This window comes from Arachis hypogaea, chromosome 9 (genome assembly GCF_003086295.3).
Source record: "Arachis hypogaea cultivar Tifrunner chromosome 9, arahy.Tifrunner.gnm2.J5K5, whole genome shotgun sequence".
NCBI classification, from domain to species: Eukaryota; Viridiplantae; Streptophyta; class Magnoliopsida; order Fabales; family Fabaceae; genus Arachis; species Arachis hypogaea.
In genome coordinates, this window is record NC_092044.1 from 67916323 (window position 1) to 67941224 (window position 24902).

A 24902-nucleotide genomic window follows, 5' to 3' on the forward strand; every position below is an offset into this window, starting at 1 on the left:
CAAATTGAATATTGGGAGCGTCTTGAAGCATCTGTTACCAAGTTGCAAGAAGCTATGGACCAACTAAAGGAAGAACAGAAAAATCAAAATAGCATGCTTTGCAAACTGCTTGGGGAACAAGAAGAGCAAAGGCGTGAACTGATGGAACTGAAGTGTCAGAAGCTAACTGAAGTGTTAGAAGCTATCTCTTGAAGGGCCATGCACTCCACAGACTAAAGGAGCATCCACCTCCCAAATAAAGGTTGTTGAGTCCTAATCTTAGCCTTAACACTGTGATAATTATTCTTATTAGGTATTTACCTTAGAAGTTATATATGAGTAGTAGTAATTAGTATCTCTATTTTGATTTTATCTCCAATTAAGCTATAATTTATCTTTCTCATCATCATCAAACATGAATAAAATAGCAGATTTCTAGAATAAGGAGGCAATATTTTTTTTGAGTTTTAATAAGGAAAATTCTAATTATTTATATGTGGTGGCAATACTTTTTGTCTTCTGAATGAATGCCTGAACAGTGCTTATTTTTTATATTAAATTTTATGAATCTTAAAATTGTTGGCTCTTGAAAGAATGATGAACAAGAGAAATGTTAATGATGATCTGAAAAATCATGAAATTGATTCTTGAAGCAAGAAACAGCAGTGAAAAAAAAAAGAGAAAAGGAGCAGCAGAAAAAGCCAATATCCATTTAAACCAAAAGGCAAGGGCAAAAAAGATCCAAGGCTTTGAGCATCAATGGAAAGGAGGGTCTAAAGGAATAAAATCATGGCCTAAGCGGCTAAATCAAGCTATCCCTAACCATGTGCTTGTGTCATGAAGGTCCAGGTGAAAAGCTTGAGACTGAGTGGTTAAAGTCGTGATCCAAAGCAAAAGAGTGTGCTTAAGAACTCTGGACACCTCTAATTGGGGACTTTAGCAAAGCTAAGTCACAATCTGAAAAGGTTCACCCAGTTATGTGTCTGTGGCATTTATGTATCCGGTGGTAATACTGGAAAACAAAGTGCTTAGGGCTACGGCCAAGACTCATAAAGTAGCTGTCTTCAAGAATCAACATACTAAACTAGGAGAATCAATAATACTATCTGAATTTTGAGTTCTTATGGATGCCAATCATTCTGAATTTCAAAGGATAAAGTGAGATGCCAAAACTGTTCGAAAGCAAAAAGCTACTAGTCCCGCTCATCTAATTATAATTTGAGCTTCACTTAAAACTCTGAGATATTATTGCTTCTTGATTTCTTTTTATCCTATTTTATTTATCTAGTTGCTTGTGGACAAGCAACGGTTTAAGTTTGGTGTTGTGATGAGCGAATATTTTATACGCTTTTTGGGGGTAATTTCATGTAGTTTTTAGTATGTTTTAGTTAGTTTTTAGTATATTTTTATTAGTTTTTAGGCAAAATTCATATTTCTGGGCTTTGCTATGATTTTTTGTGTTTTTATGTGATTTCAAATATTTTCTGGCTGAAATTGAGGGAGCTGAGCAAAAATCTTATTCAGGCTGAAAAAGGACTGCTAATGTTATTGGAAACTGACCTTCCTGCACTCGGAATGGATTTTTTGGAGCTACAGTAGTCCAATTGGCGCGCTCTCAATTGGGTTAGAAAGTAGACATCCAGGGCTTTCCAGGAATATATAATAGTTTGTACTTTGCTCGAAGATAAATGACGTAAACTGGCGTTTAACGCCAGTTCCATGTTCCATTCTGGCGTTAAACGCCAGAAACAGGTTGCAAATTGGAGTTAAACGCCCGAAACAGGTTACAACCTAACGTTTAACTCCAGAAACAACCCAGGCACGTGAAAAGCTCAAGTCTCAGCCCTAGCACACACCAAGTGGGGCCCAGAAGTAGATTTCTGCATTATCTATCTCAGTTTACTCATTTTCTGTAAACCTAGGTTACTAGTTTAGTATTTAAACAACTTTTAGAGATTTATTTTGTATCTCATGACATTTTTAGATCTAAACTTTGTACTCTTTGATGGCATGAGTCTCTAAACTCCATTGTTGGGGTGAGGAGCTCTGCTGTGTCTCGATGAATTAATGCAACTATTTCTGTTTTTCATTCAAACACGCTTGTTTCTATCTAAGATATTCATTCGCACTTCAATATGATGAATGTGATGATCCGTGACACTCATCACCATTCTCAACCTATGAACGTGTGTCTGACAACCACCTCCGTTCTATATTAGATTGAATGAGTATCTCTTAGATTCCTTAATCAGAGTCTTTGTGGTATAAGCTAGAATCCATTGGTAGCATTCTTGAGAATCCAGAAAGTCTAAACCTTGTCTGTGGTATTTCGAGTAAGATTTAGGAATTGAATGACTGTGACGAGCTTCAAACTCACAAGGGTTGGGCATAGTGACAGACGCAAAAGGATCAATGGATCCTATTCCAGCATGAGTGATAACCGATAGATGATTAGCCGTGCGGTGACAGTGCACCTGGACCATTTTCACTGAGAGGATGGATGGTAGCCATTGACAACGGTGATCTACCAACACACAGCTTGCCAAAGGAGGAACCCTGCGTGCGTGAAGAAGAAGACAGGGGGAAGCAGAGATTTAGAAGACAAAGCATCTCCAAAACTCCAACATATTCTCCATTACTACATAACAAGTATTATTTAATCCATGCTTTTTATTTACTACCAATCAAAACTGAGAATTATTATTATTCTGACTAAGAGTTACAAGATAACCAGAGCTTGCTTCAAGCCAACAATCTCTGTGGGATTCGACCCTTACTCACGTAAGGTATTGCTTGGACGACCCAGTGCACTTGCTGGTTAGTGGTACGAGTTGTGAAAAGTGTGATTTACAATTTCGTGCACTACATGCACTGGTACCTGTGCGTACGCACACTCGGCTGAAAGTTGACCTGTGCGTACGCATAGGTACTTGTGCGCACGCACATATGTAAATTCTTCCTTGTGCGCACGCACGTAAGGTTGTGGGCACGCACACTTTGGTGTGTGTGCTTTTCCTTATTTTCTTCATGTTTTCTCCCTTGTACATGCTTTCTTCCACTTTTGGCTATCCATTCTTGCCTCTAAGGCTTGAAATCACTCAACAAACATGTCATGGCATCAAATGGAATAAAAGTGGAATTTAATTACTTAATTTAATCACAAAAACACATGTTTTCACATTTGGGTTCTATTTAGGGATCAAACACAAAAGTATGCTATTTTGGTGCTTAAGTGTAGGTTTATGTGATGAAATCCATTCAAATCAAGTCAAAATATCTCATCAAATATGGACTCATCAGGGAACACCACCAATTTAAATAAAAAAAATTTTGTGTTGAACTTGCTTGAAGGAATTAATTTTTGAACATTTTTTTGAGCTAAGAACACACAAGCATGAGAAATTTGAGCCCAATTGTGTGGTTACATCATATAACCACTTATTTCCATTCTTGTGTGCATTATTCTCTTTCTATGATTGCAATCTTTCATTTGTTTGATTCTTTATGTCCATTATTTCGTGTATGAATAAATTTATATGATTGATGCTATCATTTTATTTAGCTCACTTACCCAAATAGCCTACCTTTCATCAATCGTTGCTAGCCAATTTTGAGCCTATTCAATCCCTTTTGTACTTAATTTTAGCACATCACTACCCCTTAGTGAAAAATATTAAATGTCCCTTAATTTGGATCTTTGATTAGCTTAGGCTAGTGAAGGTGTGTATCATTTGGGTATGGGAAACTTGGGAACATTGGTTGAGATAAAAGTATATTTTGTATTTTTGTTGAAAATCATGGGATTGGGTACATATTCATGCACTGAATGTTTCAACCATATGCATTGATACTCTTGTATATATTTATCTTGAAAAAAATAGAAAAAAAAAGAAAAAAGAAAAATAAAAAGAATGTAAAAAAATAGAAAAATAAAAGAAAGAAAAATATATAGAAAAAGGAACCAAAAAAAGGGGACAAAAATGCCCCAAAGTAAAATAATAATAACAATGCATATGGAATGTGAATTAAAGAGAATGCATGAGTATATGAAAAAAAAGTGGGAATCATGGGTAGCTAGGTATCGTATTAGAATTTTATAGGTTGTTATATGTGTTTGATGAGAGCTTAGGTTAATCAAAGATTCAAATTTCAATTTCACTTGACCATATGCATCCTTACCTTTACCCTAGCCCCATTACAACCTATGAATAAGTCCTCATGATAAATGTATGCATGCATTGGATAATTGTTGATTTTTAGATGAAAGACAAATCTTGAAAACCATGATTAGAGGAGAATTGAGTTAATCAACCCTATACACTTGAGCGACTAGAGTGGATACACTTCCGCTGAGGGTTCGATGCTCAATTCCTTGTTCCCTGCTTTTACGAGCTTTCTTTTTGCAAGTTTGTATATACCTCATTTTTTATATTTGAATTGGTGGAGTTTATAAAACATCATATGACCTTAGGCCTACTTGTTCATATATTTTCTTGAAGATTGATTTACTTCTAACCAAGTAGGTAGAAGAATCTTGCATTTAGTTGCATGCATGTAGATAGGTTCATATAGTTTATTTGCATTGAATAAATGTTCATACCCCATTTCTAGTCTTTCTTCGTTTAGCATGAGGACATACTTAGTTTAAGTGTGGGGAGGTTTGATAAACCCCAATTTTGTGGTTTGTCTTGTATTGAATTCAGGGAATTTTATCAATTTTTCTCACATTTATTCAATGAAATATCATGGTTTTGTGAATGTCTCCTAATTTATCCTTAAAAGAAAAAGCATGCTTTTTAGCCCCAAAAATTAATAAATTTAACTCACTTTAATTCCATTTAATGCTTTGATGTGTTTGTTAGTGATTTCAGGATTAGAAGGCAAAAATTGGGATGAAAAAATGAAGAAAAAGCATGCAAAAATGGAGAATTCATGAAGAAGTGAGGATTTGCTGAACTCAAGGCCACGCGCACGTGTCACCCACACGTATGCATGAGGAGGAGATTCGCCAGCGACGCCTACGCGTCACCCACGCGCACGCATGAAAGAGAAAGTTGCAAGCGACGCGTATACAAGGCCCATGCGTACGCGTGACAAGCAGCACGTGACCAAGTTAAGGGCAACATGCTGGGGGCGATTTCTGAGCTCTATAACCATTTGAATCCACCTGACTGAGATTTACGAGATGACCATAGCTTGCTTCAAGCCGACAATCTCCGTGGGATCGACCCTTACTCACGTAAGGTTTATTACTTGGACGACCCAGTGCACTTGCTGGTTAGTTGTGCGAAGTTGTGAAAAAGAGTTGAGATTACAATTGTGCGTACCAAGTTGTTGGTGCCACTGTGTATCATAATTTCGTGCACCAAGTTTTTGGCGCTGTTGCCGGGGATTGTTCGAGTTTGGACAACTGACGGTTCATCTTGTTGCTCAGATTAGGTAATTTTCTTTTCAAAAAGTTTTCAAAAATCTTTCAAAAAATTTTTTTATTTGTTTTCGTTTTTCCAAAAAGATATTTTCTAAAAAAAATCCAAAAAAATTAATAAAATCATAAAAAAACCAAAAATATTTCGTGTTTCTTGTTTGAGTATAGAGTCAAGTTTTAAATTTGGTGTCAATTGCATTTTTTTTAATTTTCTAAAAAAATTTTCGAAAAATTCACGCATATGTTCTTCATGATCTTCAAGTTGTTCTTGACAAGTCTTCTTATTTGATCTTTACATTTTATTGTTTTGTGTCTTTTCTTGTTTTTCATATGTATTCTTGAATCCTTAGTGTCTAAACATGAAAACTTTCTAAGTTTGTTGTCTTGCATGTTTTTCTTTTCTTGAAAATTTTTCAAAAATAAGTCTTGATGTTCATCTTGATCTTTAAAGTGTTCTTGGTGTTCATCTTGACATTCATAGTGTTCTTGCATGCATCATTTGTTTTAATCCAAAATTTTTATGTTTCGAGTCATTTAGTTGTTTTTCTCTTTCCTCACCCTTTTTCAAAATTCCTTTTAATTAACTAATTGTTTCAAATTTTAATTTTTATTTTATTCCTTTCTTAATTTTTGAATTTTAACTAATAATTAAAATAAAAACAAAAATATTTTTCTTCTCTTTCAGTTAATATTCGAATTTTCTCCTCTCTCTCATCTCTTTCTATTTATTTATTAACACTTTTCTTCATCTTAAAATTCGAACCCTTTCTTCCTCTCTGTGTTCGAATTTTTCTCTTCTCCTTCTTCTATTCTTTTCTTCTTCTACACACATAAAGGAATCTCTATACTGTGACATAGAGAATTTCTCTTTCTTTTCTTTTCTCTTCTTTTTCATATGAGTAGGAGCAAGGACAAGGACATTCTTGTTGAAGCAGATCCTGAACCTGAAAGGACTCTGAAGAAGAAGCTAAGAGAAGCTAAAGCACAACAATCCAGAGAAAACCTTACAAAGAATCTCGAAAAAGAAGGAGACATGGCCGAACCCAACAACAATGCAAGGAAGATACTTGGTGACTTTACTGCACCAAATTCCAACTTCCATGGAAGAAGCATTTCAATCCCTGCCATTGGAGCAAACAATTTTGAGCTAAAGCCTCAATTAGTTTCTCCGATGCAACAGAATTGTAAGTTTCATGGACTTCCATCAGAAGATCCTTTTCAGTTCTTAACTGAATTCTTGCAGATCTGTGACACTGTTAAGACCAATGGGGTTGATCCCGAGGTCTACAGGCTTATGTTTTTTTCCTTTTGCTGTAAGAGACAGAGCTAGAATATGGTTGGACTCTCAACCTAAAGATAGCCTGAACTCTTGGGATAAGCTGGTCACGGCTTTCTTGGCCAAGTTCTTTCCTCCTCAAAAGCTGAGCAAGCTTAGAGTGGATGTTCAAATATTTAGACAGAAAGATGGTGAATCCCTCTATGAAGCTTGGGAAAGATACAAGCAACTGACCAAAAAATGTCCTTCTGACATGCTTTTAGAATGGACCATCCTGGATATATTCTATGATGGTCTGTCTGAATTGTCTAAGATATCATTGGACCATTCTGCAGGTGGATCTATTCACCTGAAGAAAACACCTGCAGAAGCTCAGGAACTCATTGACATGATTGCAAGTAACCAGTTCATGTACACTTCTAAAAGGAATTCTGTGAGTAATGGGGACGCCTCAAAGGAAAGGAGTTCTTGAAATTGATGCTCTGAATGCCATATTGGCTCAGAACAAAATGTTGACTCAGCAAGTCAATATGATTTCTCAGAGTCTGAATGGATTGCAAAATGCATCCAACAATACTAAAGAGGCATCTTCTGAAGAAGAAGCCTATGATCCTAAGAACCCTATAATGGCAGAGGTGAATTACATGGGTGAAGCCTATGGAAACACCTATAATCTCTCATGGAGAAATCATCCAAATTTCTCATGGAAGGATCAACAAAAGCCTCAACAAGGCTTTAATAATGGTGGAAGAAATAGGTTTAGCAATAGCAAGCCTTTTCCATCATCCTCTCAGCAACAGACAGAGAATTCTGAGCAGAGCTCCTCTAGCTTAGCAAACATAGTCTCTGATCTATCTAAAGCCACTCTAAGTTTCACGAATGAAACAAGGTCCTCTATTAGAAATTTAGAGGCACAAGTAGGCCAGCTGAGTAAAAGAGTCACTGAAACTCCTCCTAATACTCTCCCAAGCAATACAGAAGAGAATCCAAAAAGTGAATACAAGGCCATAACCTTACATAGTGTGACCGAATGCACAGAGGAGGAGGAGGACGTGAATCCTAGTGAGGAAGACCTCATGGGACGTCCTCTGGACAAAAAAGAGTTCCCATTTGAGGAACCTAAGGAATCTGAGGCTCATCTAAAGATCATAGAGATTCTATTGAACCTATTTCTGCCATTCATGAGCTCTGATGAATATTCTTCCTCTGAGGAGGATGAAGATATCACTGAAGAAAAAGTTGCTAAATACCTTAGAGAAATCATGAAGCTAAATGCCAAGTTATTTGGTAATGAGACTTGGGAGGATGAACCTCCATTGCTCATTAATGAACTGAATGACTTAGTTAGGCAGACATTACCTCAAAAGAAACAGGATCTTGGTAAATTCCTAATTTCTTGTACCATAGGCACCATGACCTTTGAGAAGGCTTTGTGTGACCTCGGGTCAGGCATAAACTTAATGCCACTCTCTGTAATGGAGAAACTGGGAATCTTTGAGGTACAGGCTACCAAATTCTCATTAGAGATGGCAGACAAATCCATGAAAAAGGCTTATGGATAGGTAGAGGACATGCTAGTAAAGGTCAAAGGCCTTTACATCCCTGCTGATTTCATAATCCTAGACAATGGAAAGGATGAGGATGAATCCATCATCCTTGGAAGACCCTTCCTAGCCACAGCAAAAACTGTGATTGATGTGGACAGAAGAGAGTTGATCCTTCAATTGAAAGAGGACTACCTTGTGTTTAAAACTAAAGGATCTCCCTTTGTAACCATGGAAAGGAAGCAAGAAAAGCTTCTCTCAATGCAGAGTCAAACAAAGCCCCCACAGTCAAACTCTAAGTTTGGTGTTGGGAGGCCATAACCAAACTGATGACAAGTCATCATATACCTATTTTTCTATGCTTTTTCATACAAGAAATTGATGATTAGTGCTTAAATATTGCATTCTTTTGTGCTTAATTGGAAGATTTCCTTGATCTTTTAATTTTATATATCTTGTAGGAAATAAGAAGAAAAAGAAGCAAAGAAGCACAAAAAAAGAGAAAAAAAGAGCTTTGGAGCACACTTTGGAGGCTTAGGCCACGCTTTTAAAAGCGTGGCCCATGACCAAATTAAAGGAGAATAGGCAATCAGCACATACTGCCCTGCTCTTGCCAAGGGCAGAGCAATATTGTGATGCAAAGTGAGGTTGGAAGCAAGAATTTTCGCTAAGGTAAAAACTGGGCACTCATAGCATGACCATGCCTATTTCAAAGGGCTATAACTTGAGCTACAAACGTCCGATTGATGTGATTCCAGTTGCGTTGGAAAGCTGACATTGAGAGCTTTCCAACGATATATAGCAATCCATATTTGGCATACAATTGAGGCATGAGTGAAAGGCATCTTTAAGGGCCAAAAATAAGCAAAAATAAACCAAAGTGCTTCCACCAAGGCTCGAAGCTGGAGCCTCACTCCAAAGCAAAGTAGCACTCAATTTTCTGCTCTGCCCTCTTGGAGAGCAGGGCAATGTCGTGCTCTCTTCATGGAAAATCAAGGAAAAATTGCTCCTCAAGTGCTTTCACCAAGGTTCGAACACAAGACCTTCAAGGAAGTAAACGCAAGGAGCTTGGGCGCGCACACAACTTGGCACGGCCAGCACCAAGCACGCACGCAATGAGGCCGCACGCACCATTTCCTGCTCTGCCCTCCACAAGGGCAGGGCAGCCTCCTGGGAGTGTCACCCATGGGCCAAAATTTAACCAAAATTCCATTCCTCTCCAAATTGAATCAAGGCCAACCAACCCCATTTCACCTCAAATCCAAAGCAAGAAAAGCCCACATCATCACTCAAAGGCACATGGATCAATTAGATTAGGATTTTCATTTTAATTATAATTTGTTTTAATTTTCACTTTGTAAAGCCTATATAAAGGCATCAATTCCATCTCACTAGAAGGGAGGCGAGCTCCATTAGGGAGTAGTAGTAGTAGATAGCTCTCTCTCTTTTAAATTTTCCTTTCTGTTTGAATTTTGGATTGAGATTGAAAGGAATTCTGTTTTCATTCTCCATCTGCAACATCTCTGCTTTGTTCTTCTACATAATTCAAGGAATTTTGATTTGAATCAAGGCTCTCTTTACTGCTTCCAACTCTATTTCTTCTTCAATCTATTTGCTGTTGAATCAAGGAAGGGCTTGAGATCTAGACTTGTTCTCTAGTCTCTTTGATTCCCTGAGATCTTTAATTTTATTTTGCAATTGAGTTGAGTTCTTGGCTGCTCTTCTGTTTTTACTGTTCCATTGGCTTTTAATTTACTTTCAAGCAATTTAATTCTTCTGCACTTGTTCTTCATTTTACATTTATGTTCATGATCCCAATTTACTTTCCTGCAAGTTAAGCTTTCTGCAAGAGTTTTGAGTTCTGATCTATTGCTCTCTTTAATTCCCAGCACCCAAGTCCTTTTACTTTTCATGCAATTTAATTATTCTGCAATTATTCTAAGTGCTGCTTATTGCTTTCCTTTAAATTTCCTGCACCCAATCCCCTTTACATTTGATGCAATTTACATTTCTTGTCATTTAAGATTTTGCCAATTTACTTTTCTTGCTCTTTAAGTTTCTATGCATTTTTCTTTCTGAACTTTATAATTCCTGCAAATTTACATTCTATTGGCTACAGTTTCACACAATTCACTCAATGTTAGCTTGACTAAACTAATCACCCACTAAAGTTGCTTGATCCATCAATCCCTGTGGTATCGACCTCACTCTAAGTGAGTTATTACTACTTGATGCGACCCGGTATACTTGCCGGTTGGATTTGTGTGTTGGAAATTCGTTTTTCCGCAAAAACACCATCACAAACTCTACGTTTGGTGTTGAACCCCCACATCCAAACTCTAAGTTTGGTATTAGGAGGTCCCAACAATGCTCTGAATATCTATGAGGCTCCATGAGAGCCCACTGTCAAGCTATTGACATTAAAGAAGTGCTTATTGGGAGGCAACCCAATTTTTAATTATCTATGTTATTTCATATTATTTTCTTTTTTTAGGTTGATGATCATGTGGAGTCACAAAATAAAACTGCAAAAATTTAAGAAAAATAAAAATAGCATTAAAAATAACACACTCTGAAGGAGAGACTTACTGGCGTTTAAACGCCAGTAAGGGTTGCAGAATGGGCGTATAACGCCCAGTCTAGCACCATTCTGGGCATTAAACCCCAGAAACAAGCACCAGACTAGCGTTAAACGCCAAAAATAGGCTGCAATCTGGCGTTAAACGCCAGAAACAGGTTGTAGCCTGGCGTTTAACGCCAGGAAAGGAATAAAAGCTGGCGTTTAACGCCAGAAACAAGTAGCAATCTGGCATTAAACGCCAGGATTGCACTATAAGGGTGTTTACACGCCTAATAGGAGCAGGGATGATAAATCCTTGACCCCTCAGGATCTGTGGACCCCACAGGATCCCCACCTACCCTCCCAAAATACTCTTCCCAAAATATCCCTCACCAATCAACTCATTCACTCGTCCCCATCACATCTTCACCAATCACCTCCTTATCTCTTCCCCAAAAACCCCACCTATCTCACTTTCAAATTCAAACACTTTTCCCTCCCAAACCCAACCATAATGACCGAATCCTACTCCTCCCGTCACCCCTATATAAACCCCTCATTACTCCTTCATATTCATATAACACATACACATTTCCACCATCTTGGCCGAATTCACTTCTCCCTCCATCTCCTCCATTTTTCTTCTTCTTCCCCTTCTTTCTTTCTTCTTTTGCTTGAGGACGAGTAAACCTTTTAAGTTTGGTGTGGTAAAAGCATTGCTTTTTGTTTTTCCATAACTATTTATGGCACCTAAGGCCGGAGAAACCTCTAGAAAGAGGAAAGGAAAGGCAAAAGCTTCCACCTCCGAGTCATGGGAGATGGAGAGATTTATCTCAAAGGTCCATCAAGACCATTTCTATGAAGTTGTGGTCAAGAAGAAGGTGATCCCTAAGGTCCCGTTCATGCTCAAGAAAAATGAGTATCCGGAGATCCGACATGAGATTCGAAGAAGAGGTTGGGAAGTTCTCACCAACCCCATTCAACAAGTCGGAATCTTAATAGTTCAAGAGTTCTATGCCAATGCATGGATTACTAGGAACCATGATCAAAGTATGAACCCGAATCCAAAGAATTGGCTTATAATAGTTCGGGGGAAATACTTAGATTTCAGTCCGAAAAATGTAAGGTTGGCGTTCCACTTGCCAATTATGCAAGAAAATGCACGCCCCTACACTAGAAGGGTCAATTTTGATCAAAGGTTGGACCAAGTTCTCATGGACATATGTGTGGAAGGAGCTTAATGGAAAAGAGACTCAATAGGCAATCCGGTTCAATTGAGAAGATCGGGCCTTAAGCCTGTGACTAGAGGATGGTTGGAGTTCATCCAAAGCTCCATCATTGCTACTAGCAACTGATCTGAAGTGACTGTGGATCGGGCCATCATGATCCATAGTATCATGATTGGGGAGGAAGTGGAAGTTCATGAGATCATACCTCTAGAACTCTACAAGGTGGCTGACAAGTAATCCACCTTGGCAAGGTTAGCCTTTCCTCATCTCATTTGTCATCTACGTAATTTAGTTGGGATTGACATAGAATGAGACATCCTCATTGAAGAGGACAAGCCCATCATTAAGAAAAGGATGGAGCAAACAAGAGAGCCCATTCATGGACCTTAACAAGAGCATGAGGAATATCCTCATCAAGAAATTCTTGAGATGCCTCAAGGGATGTAATTTCCTCCACACAACTATTGGGAGCAACTCAACAACTCTTTAGAAGGCTTGAGTTACAACATGGACCAACTAAGGGTGGAGCACCAAGAGCACTCCATCATTCTCCATGAGATTAGAGAAGATCAAAGAGCTATGAGGGAGGAGCAACAAAGGCAAAGAAGAGACATAGAGGAGCTCAAGAGTTCTATTGGTTCTTCAAGAGGAAGATGCCACCCTCACTAAGGTGGACTCATTCCTTAATCTCCTTGTCTATTTATTTTTCTGTTTTGGGTTTTATTCTTATTGTCTCATCTATGTTTGTGTCTTCATTACATGATCATTAGTGTCAAATGTCTATGTCTTAAAGCTATGAATAATTCCATGAATCCTTCACCTCTCTTAAATGTAAAATGTGCTTAATTACAAAAGAACCAGATGTACCTGGATTTCAAATTTTATCTTGAAATTAGTTTAATTATTTTGATGTGGTGGCAATACTTTTTGTTTTCTGAATGAATGCTTGAACAGTGCATATTTTTTATAGTGAAGTTTATGAATATTAAAATTGTTAGCTCTTGAAATAATGATGAACAAAGAGAAATTTTATTGATAATCTGAAAAATCATGAAATTGATTCTTGAAGCAAGAAAAAGCAGTGAATAAGAAAGCTTGCGAAAAAAATGGCAAAAAAAAAAGAGAAAGAAAAAGAAAAAGCAAGCAGAAAAAGCCAATAGCCCTTTAAACCAAAAGGCAAGGGTAAAAAGGATCCAAGGCTTTGAGCATTAATGGATAGGAGGGCCCAAGGAAATAAAATCCAGGTCTAAGCAGCTAAATCAAGCTGTCACTAACCATGTGCTTGTGTCATGAAGGTCCAAGTGAAAAGATGGAGACTGAGTGGCTAAAGTCGTGATCCAAAGCAAAAAGAGTGTTCTTAAGAGCTCTGGACACCTCTAATTGGGGACTTTAGCAAAGCTGAGTCACAATCTGAAAAGGTTCACCCAGTTACGTGTCTGTGGCATTTATGTATCCAGTGGTAATACTGGAAAACAAAGTGCTTAGGGCCACGGCCAAGACTCATAAAGTAACTGTGCTCAAGAATCAACACACTGAACTAGGAGAATCAATAACACTATCCAAAATTCTGAGTTCCTATAGATGCCAATCATTCTGAATTTCAAAGGATAAAGTGAGATTTCAAAACTGTGAGATTCATTGATATTGTGAGATTCATTGTATATTCTCTTCTTTTTATCTTATTTGATTTTCAGTTGCTTGGGGACAAGCAACAATTTAAGTTTGGTGTTGTGATGAGCTGATAATTTATACGCTTTTTGGCATTGTTTTTACATAGTTTTTAGTATGATTTAGTAGTTTTTAGTATATTTTATTAGTTTTTAAGAAAAATTCATATTTTTGGACTTTACTAAGAGTTTGTGTTTTTCTGTGATTTCAGGTATTTTCTGGCTGAAATTGAGGGACTTGACCAAAAATCTGATTTAGAGGCTGACAAAGGACTGCTGATGCTGTTGGATTCTGACCTCCCTGAACTCGAAATAGATTTTTTCGAGCTACAGAAGTCCAAATGGCACGCTCTTAATTGCGTTGGAAAGTAGACATCCAGGGCTTTCCAGCAAGATATAATAGTCCATAATTTGCCCGACTTTAGATGATGCAAACTTGCGTTTAACGCCAGCTTTTTGCCCTATTCTGGCGTTAAACGCTAGAAACAAGTTGCAAAGCAGAGTTAAACGCCAGAAACAAATTAAAAACAAGCGTTTAACTCCAAGGAAGACCTCTACACGTGAGAGCTTCAATGCTCAGCCCAAGCACACATCAAGTGGGCCCGAAAGTGGATTTCTGCATCATTTACTCATTTTTGTAACCCTAGTAACTAGCTTAGTATAAATAGAACTTTTTACTATTGTATTAGGGATCTTTGATCAGTTTAATGCTATCTTAGACTTTTATGGGGTCTGGTCATTTGGCCATGCCTACCCTATTTTCACTTATGTATTTTAAACGGTGGAGTTTCTATACACCATAGATTAAGGTGTGGAGCTCTGTTGTTCCTCGAGTATTAATGCAATTACTACTATCTTCTATTCAATTCATGCTTACTCCTATTCTAAGATATTCATTCGCACACAAGAACATGATGAATATGATGATTATGTGATACTCATCACCATTCTCACTTATAAACGCATGATTGACAACCACTTCCGTTCTACATGAAGACAAGCTTGAATGTATATCTCTTTAATTTCTAATCAACGATTCACATCGACTCCCCTTTGACAATGGGGCATCTGAATCCGAGATTAGAGTCTTCGTGGTATAGGCTATAATCCATTGGCAGCATTCCTGAGATTCGGAAAGTCTAAACCTTGTCTGTGGTATTCCGAGTAGGATCTGGGAAGGGATGACTGTGACGAGCTTCAAACTCGCGACAGTAGGGCGTGGTGACAGACGCAAAAGGATAGTAAATCCTATTCCTACATGATTGAGAACCAACAGCTGATTAGTCATACGATATCTGTGCATGGTATTTTTCATCCGATAGATGAGCAATTCTGGAGGCGGTTACCTGCTTTGGGCAGATAATGTTGAGCTTCCTTGGTTTGTCTGCGACCTCTTTAAAGTGGTCGGGTACATTTGTAAAGGTCATCTTTATTGGTAGACCCTTTTGTTTGTTGGGCCTAGCTTTGCTTGTTAAGGCAGGGTATGAGTTATTATTATTATTATTATTATTATTATTATTATTATTATTATTATTATTATTATTAGGAGGGTTAAGTACTTTTTTCTTCCTTAACATTTGAGGCCAAAATCAAAATCGTCCCTGACCTTTTTTGTTATTAAAATCATCCTCAACATTATAAAATCGCCCTTTTCTACTTTAATTTTAATTTTTTTTTATCAAATTACCCTTAATAATTAATAAAAATAATATTAAAAATAAAAACAAAACAACCCCCCTAACCCACCCCTCCCCCCCAGGTATCTCTTCACTTTTTTCCCTCTCCATTCCCCTCCTCCAACCCCTCTTCCATCCCCTTACAAAGACTCATTATTAGCTGAAGATGATTACTTTTCCTCCTCCATAGCTGGATTATCCATTTTCCGGTCACCACTCTCAACTGCCGGTGCAGCGGCTTGCCTCACCCTTGCAGGGGACTGATTTGTTCCTCTCCTCTTAGATGGGTTCCGACCCACGATAGATCTAGTTGCTCCATGTCGGTCTGGTTTGCCAGAGACCTAGAACGCCGGCTGGAATTCTTGTCGGCATCACGGCGGCGAGTCTGGTTCCTTAATAATCCGCTCTCTATTTGGTCCCTTCTATGGACAAGCCTCACCGACCCACCATTCCTCCTCACCGGAGACTATTCCGACCTCCTAGCTGGAGACTTCCCGACCGTCCTGGCGGCGAAGTCACCGAAAAAGGAGCGATTTTTCTATGTTCTGGTGGGTGATCTGTTTACTACCCTTTGGCGTGTTTCTTCTTCGTTGAAGGTTGTGGTGGAGGCACTCTCGCTCAAGCTGCAAACTTTCTTAGAGAGTTGGGAGATCTCTTGGGGCTTGGTGGTGCCCATTGTTGCAAATAATGCATCAGCATCGTCGTTCTCGTAATTTTTCATCATGTTATTGTTCTCTGTATGAAAGGTTTTGGGTTTGTGGGATTGTTGGGGTTAGAATTTGGAAAAGGTTGGTGGTGGGTTCCATTTCGGTGTCTCTGAGAGGACTTCTTTAGAGTTGGGGAGGGGGGTGTTCCGATGAGAGGTAGGAAGAATGGGATGGGAAGGGAAGAAAGTGAAAAGATACCCGAAAGGGAGGGTGGGTGGGTTATGGAGGGGGTGTTTTGTTTTTGTTTTTTAATATTATTTTTATTATTTTTATTAATTATTAAGGATAATTTGGTAAAATATTAAAATTGAAGTAGAAAATAATAATTTTATAACGTTTTATAAAGTTGAGGATAATTTTAATAACAAAAAAAGGTGAAAAACAATTTTAATTTTGGCCTTAAACCTTAGGAACGAAAAAAGTACTTAACCCTTATTATTATTACTACGTTCTTTTTTTATTTTTGTTTCCAGTAGAACTGCAGGAAGCCTAAATTAAACTTAAAGAACAGAAAAATCCATGCACATATTCATTCATTCATATTTATTGGCTAACTCACTCCAATGCATGAATTGATCTAAGCAAAACGATTAAATTGTCGGAGACATACACATATGCAACAAAAAAGGTATTGAAAAGACGAATTGCCATGATAAGAGAAAAGAAAACGGGATCACACCCCTTCCAATAACGGCAAAACACTTGCCGTAAGGTAGTATTTCACGGCTATCTTGACTCTATTTCTTGAACCACTGATAGATAACAGATAAAATATACATGAAAGCCTACTAAAACGAAACAAATACAAATAGATTCTTTTTCTTTCTTTCTTTCTTTCTTTCCAAGTTTCATTTTCGAGAAGAATTCCACAAATGTTGCATTGTTCAAAAAAATAAAAAGAGGAAAGGAAAGAGAAAAAACCAGAGAGACGCTACTTTGACAGAAAAAAATTTAAGTATTTTGCACATGCCTTGAAAGTTTCCAACCGGCAGAGAGGCGAATGTTAACCTTCACCCACCACTGATCTAAAATACGGCAATCTTTAATCTTCAGATCTGTTGCTGTTAATACTCTCGCTGCTTATAAGACCAAAAGATATATTCCCGTATTCCCTGCTTCCCATGTGCTCCAGTATCTCGTCGGCCGAGATCACGCTGCTGCTGCTGCTATTTCTGCTAATGGAGATGCTTTCATCTTCCGACTTTTTGCTACTCTTTTGGCTCAAGATTTTCAGAGAGGTTTTTTTGCTGCTCTTGTGGCCGGAAGCCTTGGACGATTTCTTGGTGCTCTTCTTCCTCAATTCAGAGGATTTTTTGTCGCCCTTTTCAACAAGAGAGGGTTTCTTTGTGCTCTTCTTGCTTATATCTTTGGTAGAATGTTTTCTGCTGCTATGCTTTTTGCTGGCGTCTCTAGAAGAATGCTTTCTGCTTGTTATCTTGGTGCTTGCTTTGTGGTCAGGGATGCTGCTTTCGCTCTGATAGCTGCTAGCGGAATAGCTTCCATCTGAATCTGAAGTGTATGTTCTACTCATTGTTCTCCTGCTACTTGCACGGGAGTAAGAGCTCTCGCTTCCAGTGAGGCTTCCTCGTTCACTTTCGCTTTCACTTTCGCTTTCCCTTTCGCTTTCGCTTTTGCTATGGTCTTCTTTGCCTTTAGAGTTCTTTTTGGAGGCCACCGAGGGGGCCTTTGGAGTCGGCACAGCCCCCGGAGGAGGAACAGTGGAAAGGAAACTCAGAGCAGTGACAACGTCGCTCATCAAAGGACGCGCTTCGGCTTCCTCTTGTAAGCACATTGCTGCTATTGCAACAGCTTGGTTCAGATCCTTTTCTGGGAAGTTTTTGCCAAGATTTGGATCTGCCATGTCCGGAAATCTCTTTGGATCTTTGAATATGGGTTGTGCCTAACAAATATTTTCATTCGACATATAAGAAAAATGCTTATTCCTTAAATTGGAACGTACAATGAATAAAAAAAGTCCTCCTTAAGACCGGTGGTTAACAAGTTAGTAGCTATAATTAACTGCAGAAAACTTCTTGTTCTAACTCCTTAAGAGCGGCTAAAAACTTCGGTAGAAAGTTTTCACTTTTAGGCATGCAAACATATCTTTAACATATATAATATCAAAAGTTGATTTTGTGTACTTGAAATATTTTACCAAAAGCTCATGTTAACCGGATGTAATCGAATGATAAAAACTGTATGGCTGGATACAAAGTGAGTACTCCCTATGACTATGACGAGTAAATAATGAAGAAAGAAAAATCAGCCATATAAACATTTCACTAATAGTAACATACCCAAGAGACAAGGTTTTGCTCATCATTTGGCCTTGTGGTGTCGACTGCTTGGCGTCCGGTTATGAGCTCAAGCAATACTACCCCGAAACTGTAGACGTCAGACTTCATGGTAAGTTGACCCGTCCTGACATACTCAGGAGCAGAGTAACCATAAGTTCCCATAACCCTTGTAGGTGCAAGGTTCATGTCATTTCCATGCTGTCCCAGACCAAAACCAAACAGCTTAGCATTATTGTCTCCATCCAGCAGTATATCAGAGGGTTTCAAGTCCTTGAATATGATTGGAGGATTGGCATTGTCATGCAAGTACTCTAGCCCTCTGGCCGCCGACGCTGCCACTTTCATTCTGGTGTACCAATTTAGTGGAGGTTGATCCCCTTTGTTCTCTGGAACAAAATATAAATAAGAGAAAAATAAAGACACAAAAGTGCAGCTCAAGAGAGCATCTATGAATCTCACTAAATTCCTCTTAATAATTTTGATGTAAGGTTATAAAGTGAATATATAGAGAGGAGAACCTACCAAGAAGACGTTTGTCTAGAGCAGTGCCTTGAACGAACTCATACACCAATAGACGTTGATCACCATCAGCACAATAACCAACGAGGTTGACAATGTTTTCATGGTTCAACTGACTTAGCGTATAAACCTCAGCCAGAAACTCCTTATTGCCATTCATACCATTTCGGTCAAGTTGCTTCACAGCCACAGTCTGAACACCCAAAACACAGAACTCAAAATTATTATTATTATTGTTATTTAAAAAAAGTCTCTGACGCTTCGATCTATTTTAGGCCATTCCTAATTTTTGTCTTCTATCTCGTACGATCTTTTTCTATGAATTACATAAAATTAGTTACAATAGAGACATAAATATCTGTTTCTTTCTGTGTAATTATACAAGAGGGAAATGAGACATGACCTGGCCGGTAGCAGGGATGACGCCCTTGTAGACTCTGCCAAAGCCTCCTTCACCAAGGAGGCATTCTTGACGGAAGTTCTTTGTTGCTGTTGCCAGCTCACGGAATGTGTAATGTTTTGCCTTTATGTTTGCAGGATCAATTGCGGCTGCATCTTCAGGTCTTTTATTTTTCATATCTACGAGGATAGATTTAATAAGAAACATCTCAATTAATAAATAAATTCAAGTTTCTGCCGCAAATTATTATAATTATGCACGAGAACTGGTCTGTCTTGTCTCCACCCCTTTGTTCACTTACGCCACTTCTTATCTCCTAGTTATGTAACTCAAGCTGGAAAATAGTTTCCAGCTTAAGCACATGTACGTCAAAAGTAAAACCAACCATATGCATGTTAATATTCAGTTATTCGTCATGTTTGTTGACAGAATAATAAATAGATATGCAAAGGAACTTACCAGGTGGTTTTGCAACAAAATTATCTTCCGCAGGAGACCCTTCCCTCTTGCTATTACTCTTTTTACTTTTCTGAGAGCTAAAACACGGGAAGCAATTCAGGCAATCAACCATTCTAGATCAAATTAAATAAACACCCCTCCAGCTCCGATCCAAGAGGATCAAATTAATTAATAAGTTAATTAAATTAACAAAATGATTAATTAATTTATGTTCCTCTTCTATAGAATTAAGTCTTTAATTTGTTCTAAAAAACCAAATGGCAAAAGAAAATATCTGTCTTGGATGATGGTGTATTGTGTTAATTTAATTGACAAGAATTGGCCAAATCAAATTAAGACTAGGGTCCCCCAAATCACATTGAAGGACCCCCACGAGAGGGTTGTAGCAAGGAAACTAAAAGAAAAGGCCAGGAAATTAAAGCAACAAGACAAGATGAAATGAAGATTAAAAACCATGCATGTTTTTTTGTTGTTTTTTTTTTTTGGTTTTGCAATGGAAAATAGAAAAAAAAAAGGAAAAAGGAAAAAAAGAGTGAGGTTTTCTCTCTAAACTCTCGGAGAAAAAAGCGGGAGAATTTACTGGATTTAATTATGAGGTGTCATTTTAGATGGATTCCAAAAATTGTGGAATTCAAATTCCAGTATTTGGGTTCAGATCAGTTAGGGGAATGTGATTACTATTGTCTTCCTCCAGGTCATATATGCATGACATCCAGCCATTTTTTTCACCCTTAAACTTATATTTATTTGAGTAATAATTAAGATCATTTATGAACTTCACCATGAGTTAATTTTAAGTAAATTTCGTTATGATAAGCATTTAGTAGTTATCATTTTTATATTTTGTAAGGATAGATAGAAATTGAGACTATGCATTTTGATACGATTAACAGATCTATATTAATTTGATTTTTTGTAAAATAATTTTAGAATTTCTGTGATGGAAATATTCAAAAATTGTGTATCACAGTTTGACACAATTTAACGAGATAAACATGTATCAAAAATAAAAATATCTCTGGTGACTATTTATAAAAATAATAATTTATAAATAGATAATAAAAAAAAACTTTTTTGTATGGTTTTAAAAATCAAACTGGACCAATCGGTCTGACTGGCCCGACTGCGAACCGAACGTCTTTATGTTTTAGTTCAACCTGTAAAAACAGTAAATAAAAAAGCTACCGTAAGCTAGGATCTCTTAAACAGTGCGGTTTTACGGTTTGTAAAAAAATAAAAAGGGTAAAAGCCTTCAGATGTTCAGTAGCCTCCTTCTCTTCTCAAACTCTCTCAAACGAAGCTTTCTTCCCCAAAAAACAAAACTCTAGCAATAGCCTCCATAGCTGCATGAGGGAGACGCTGCCGTCGTCCGTCCACAACTAGAAAATTGCTTAATACAGACAGATTTCGTCTTTATTACATATGGATTTTTGGTTACCGACGAAATTACCGATGGATTTGGTCCCTCTGTAAAAGTCTCGTTGGAATGACGAATTTTTTTCCTTCGGAAAATTACCGACGGATTTTTACGAGTTACTGACAGATTTTTCCTCGGTAAATTCTCCCTTCCATTTCCCTGAAAAGTCGAACTTTCTGACGAATTTTTCGTCGGTAATTAGAGACGAATTTTTCGTCGGTAATCACAGACAAATTTTTCAACATATTTTTCGTCAGTATTTACAGACAAATTTTCCGACAAATTTTCCGTTTGTAATTAGAGTCTTGGAAAACCATTCCAAACTCTGAATACAGACAGAAAATCCGTCTGTAAATCCGTCAATAAGGTAAAATAGATTTATTAAAATTTTTTCATTGCAAAATAAATTTGTTTTTATACAAAATAAATATAAATTTAATAAATACAAATTTTTATCTAATTTGAATTCAAATATTTATAATATTTCAAAAAATAAACAAATTCATCGTATTATCAAACTAAAGAAAAGTACTATAAACAAGAAGTCAATATAATTCAAAACATAAAAAAGTATATTGATACATCAACTATAATAATAAGTAACAATCATACATCAACAAAGTGTATTCATACATCAACTATAATTCAAAACAAATACCACTGAAAAAAGAAAACCTGTAAAATCTGTACTTTAGCATACACTAAAGGTGTATAAAATAATCTACTCTTATAGCTAACCACTATCAGAATTAGCCTAAATATAAACATAAACCTAATATAGAATTAAACTAAATATAGAGAGAATAATCCCCAAGCAACATTGGTGAACGAATTAGCATACCAACTGCCAAAATGTCCATGGAAGATTCAATTGCTGGAGTAACATACTTGAACTCTGGCACATCATTAGTTTGAAGTCTATGTTCAAATTCGACTGGCATTCCTATAATTTTTATTTTCTTGAGAGAAGTGAGAGTCTTGAGTCCTTCTGGAATCGTTCTCAGCTGCTCACAGCCATCAATAAGTGGTAAATGAACTTAGATTCCAAAACTCTGGAAATAGAATTCTGTAGCCATTACATAAAAGAAAACAGTTTATGCACTTTCACTTTCATGTTAGAGAGAGTGTAATAAATAAAAGAGAAAACAACAAATAAAACAGACAAGAGTGTTGAGGAGTCTTTTAAATACAAAGCCAGCATGACTTCTCTTCTTATCTTGGGAAATACTTTCCTGCAAGAACTCATTCAAATCTCATTTGTACATAAAAGAAAGAATATCTTACAGTGAATTTTGGATCAACTGTGGTATATCATTAAGTTATGAAAAAATTTATACCATTTCAGAAAGCATTGCTACTTCAGCTTGAACTTGTTGGTTCATCTCAAATGAGTTATACGAGTTTACAAGAATTTGGATTACTGCACTTGACCACCTTCATTTCCCCACACACCAGACCTGAAAAACAACACATTACTGCATATGAAAATCATGTAAATATTTTAAATCTCATACCTTCCAAGAAGAACCTCTGAATTTACAGCACCTAGAGCAAGCTGAAACAAAGAACACGGTTTATTAACATCAACTAATATTTGTCAAAGTAATCAGATTTAAGAGATGGTTTACGATATTGATAGGGCACAAAATTATTGTTGTTAATCTCATTCTAATCAGTCACAGTAATTTCAATCTATGTACTTAGTACATAGAAAGAGCATACAGATTGTTTTTCATTTGCATATCTCTCTGTCACTTCTTGGTAGCGAGCCAATGCCTGAAAATGATTAAGAGACAAAACACTATAAGGATCTCGAGATAAATGATGAGCTATATTTTGTCGGTATAGAATTTTAACAAATAAGTTCGTCGTGAGGATAGTCTAAACCAACAAGCTATAACGCATCAAACAAAGAAAGTGTGTCCACAATTCAAATCAATAACCGAGAGTATTAGTCTCGAGTCGTTCTCCCTAGGAGTTGCCCTAAGGTGCACATCATTGGCTAGGAGTCTCTTGGTGTTTGAGGTTGAATACGAGAAATGTAAACGAGCTTGAATAAAAGTAATGAACAATAGCAATGAAACTAAGTGACACAAGAATTTGAAATCAAGCAAGAGTAAATGACAATCAATCAATATAAAAGCCTTGGCAATCCTTATTATCTCCATCAATTTCGATTTCAATTGATTATTGCTCCACTTAGTTAACCTCTAACTATGAAGGAAAGTCAAGTAGAGATAATCAATTTGAGTCTACAAGTCCTAGTCTAATCCTAAGGAGAGACTAGAGTTAGTGTCATTCAAATTAATTAGCAATGTTCCAATTGTCAATCAACAAATGACCTTGACAATTCAAGTGTTTCCAATTACCCAACCCCTAAGCCAAGAGTGGAAAATCTACTCCATAGCTATAGTTGACATTTTCTCAAATAATTGGTGAGCAATAATGGAAGACATCCTGAAATTGAGAAAAGGATGTGAATTAAAGCTATCTATTGCAAACAATTAACAACAATCAAGCAATTAACAATAATTAACATGAAATTTCTTCAATTTATTAATAGAAATCAAAGTAACAAAGTCTAGATCAAGATCTACATTGCTAGAGTAGCAAGAACACTTAATTGAGAGTAGAAGAGAAAGATCTACAACTAGAACAACGTGAAATTGAATCAAATTCAGATCTAACCAAAGGATCCAAGTGCAATTGGAGTTGAGAAAGGCAAAAACCTAGAGAGAAGTTAGAGTTTCTCTCTCTAAAAAATGTAACTTCCCCAAAACTAACTCCTAATGAGTAAAAGATGCTGATCCCCTTCAATCTTTGGTCCTTTATGTCTTTTCCAGCCAGAATTCTGCTCAAAACTGGGTCTGAAGCTCTCTTGAAATCGCCGGCCACGTTTTCATTAAAGAGGTCACGTGCACGCGTCACGCGTACGCGTGGATCACGCGTACATGTCGATGGGTTTTTGCGATCCGCGCGTACGCGTGAAGCATACGTATGCGTCGATGAGAATTCTGCCTAGCTACGCGGAAGCGTCGACTTTTGCGCATGGTGCACAAAAATTACAATCAGACTTTGTAATTCCGCACAACTAACCAGCAAGTGCACTGGGTCGTCCAAGTAATACCTTACGTGAGTAAGGGTCGATCCCACGGAGATTGCCGGCTTGAAGCAAGCTATGGTTATCTTATTATTCTTAGTCAGGATATCAATAGGGTTCTTAGTTTTAATTGCTAAAAATAAAAGAACATTAAATAATTACTTGTTATGCAGTAATGAAGAATGGGTTGGACTTTTGGAGATGCTTTGTCTTCTGAATTTCTGCTTTCTTACTGTCTTATTCTTCACGCACGCAGGTCTCCTTCCATGGCAAGCTGTATGTTGGTGGATCACCGTTGTCAATAGCTACCAGCCGTCCTCTCAGTGAAAAGGGTCCATGTACATGGCTAATCATCTGTTGGTTCTCACTTGTGTTGGAATAGGATCCAGTGATCCTTTTGCGTCTGTCACTATGCCCAACATTTGTGAGTTTGAAGCTCGTCATAGACATCCCCTCCCAGATCCTAATTGGAATACTACAGACAAGGTTTAGACTTTTTGAATCTCAGGAATGATGCCAATTGGTTCTAGCTTATACCACGAAGACTCTGGACTCACGGATTGAACGCTCTGTTGTCAGGAGAGGCAGTCAAACTCGTGAACCAGAAACCCAATCGATATACATTCAATCAAAGGTAGAACAGAAGT

At 37.4% G+C, this 24902-nt stretch overlaps 1 protein-coding gene and 1 non-coding gene across 2 annotated transcripts; both read right to left on the reverse strand.

The window, feature by feature from the left end:
- Positions 1 to 6831: 6831 nt before the first annotated feature.
- Positions 6832 to 6939, reverse strand: LOC112714200 (small nucleolar RNA R71). Its single transcript, XR_003159155.1, has one exon. It is a non-coding gene; the product is annotated as a small nucleolar RNA R71 (small nucleolar RNA).
- A 9777-nt stretch (positions 6940 to 16716) lies between these two features.
- LOC112711015 (probable serine/threonine-protein kinase PBL26) lies at positions 16717 to 20331 on the reverse strand. The gene is made up of 5 exons (XM_025763542.3): positions 19739 to 20331; positions 19283 to 19458; positions 18883 to 19072; positions 18361 to 18746; positions 16717 to 17963 (listed from the first exon to the last, which is right to left on the reverse strand). The coding sequence occupies exons 1-5, from the start codon at positions 19848 to 19850 to the stop codon at positions 17106 to 17108; spliced, it is 1722 nt and encodes a 573-aa protein (XP_025619327.1). The 5' UTR covers positions 19851 to 20331; the 3' UTR covers positions 16717 to 17105.
- Positions 20332 to 24902: the final 4571 nt, after the last annotated feature.

Excerpts from the sequence above, each read along its gene's own strand:
- LOC112711015 (XM_025763542.3), bottom strand. The coding sequence starts at position 19,850 with ATGGTTGATTGCCTGAATTGCTTCCCGTGTTTTAGCTCTCAGAAAAGT. Across the intron at positions 19,459-19,738 it reads TTTTGTTGCAAAACCACCTG|ATATGAAAAATAAAAGACCT; the intron begins GTAAGTTCCTTT and ends CTATCCTCGTAG. Across the intron at positions 18,747-18,882 it reads TCTAGACAAACGTCTTCTTG|AGAACAAAGGGGATCAACCT; the intron begins GTAGGTTCTCCT and ends ATTTTGTTCCAG.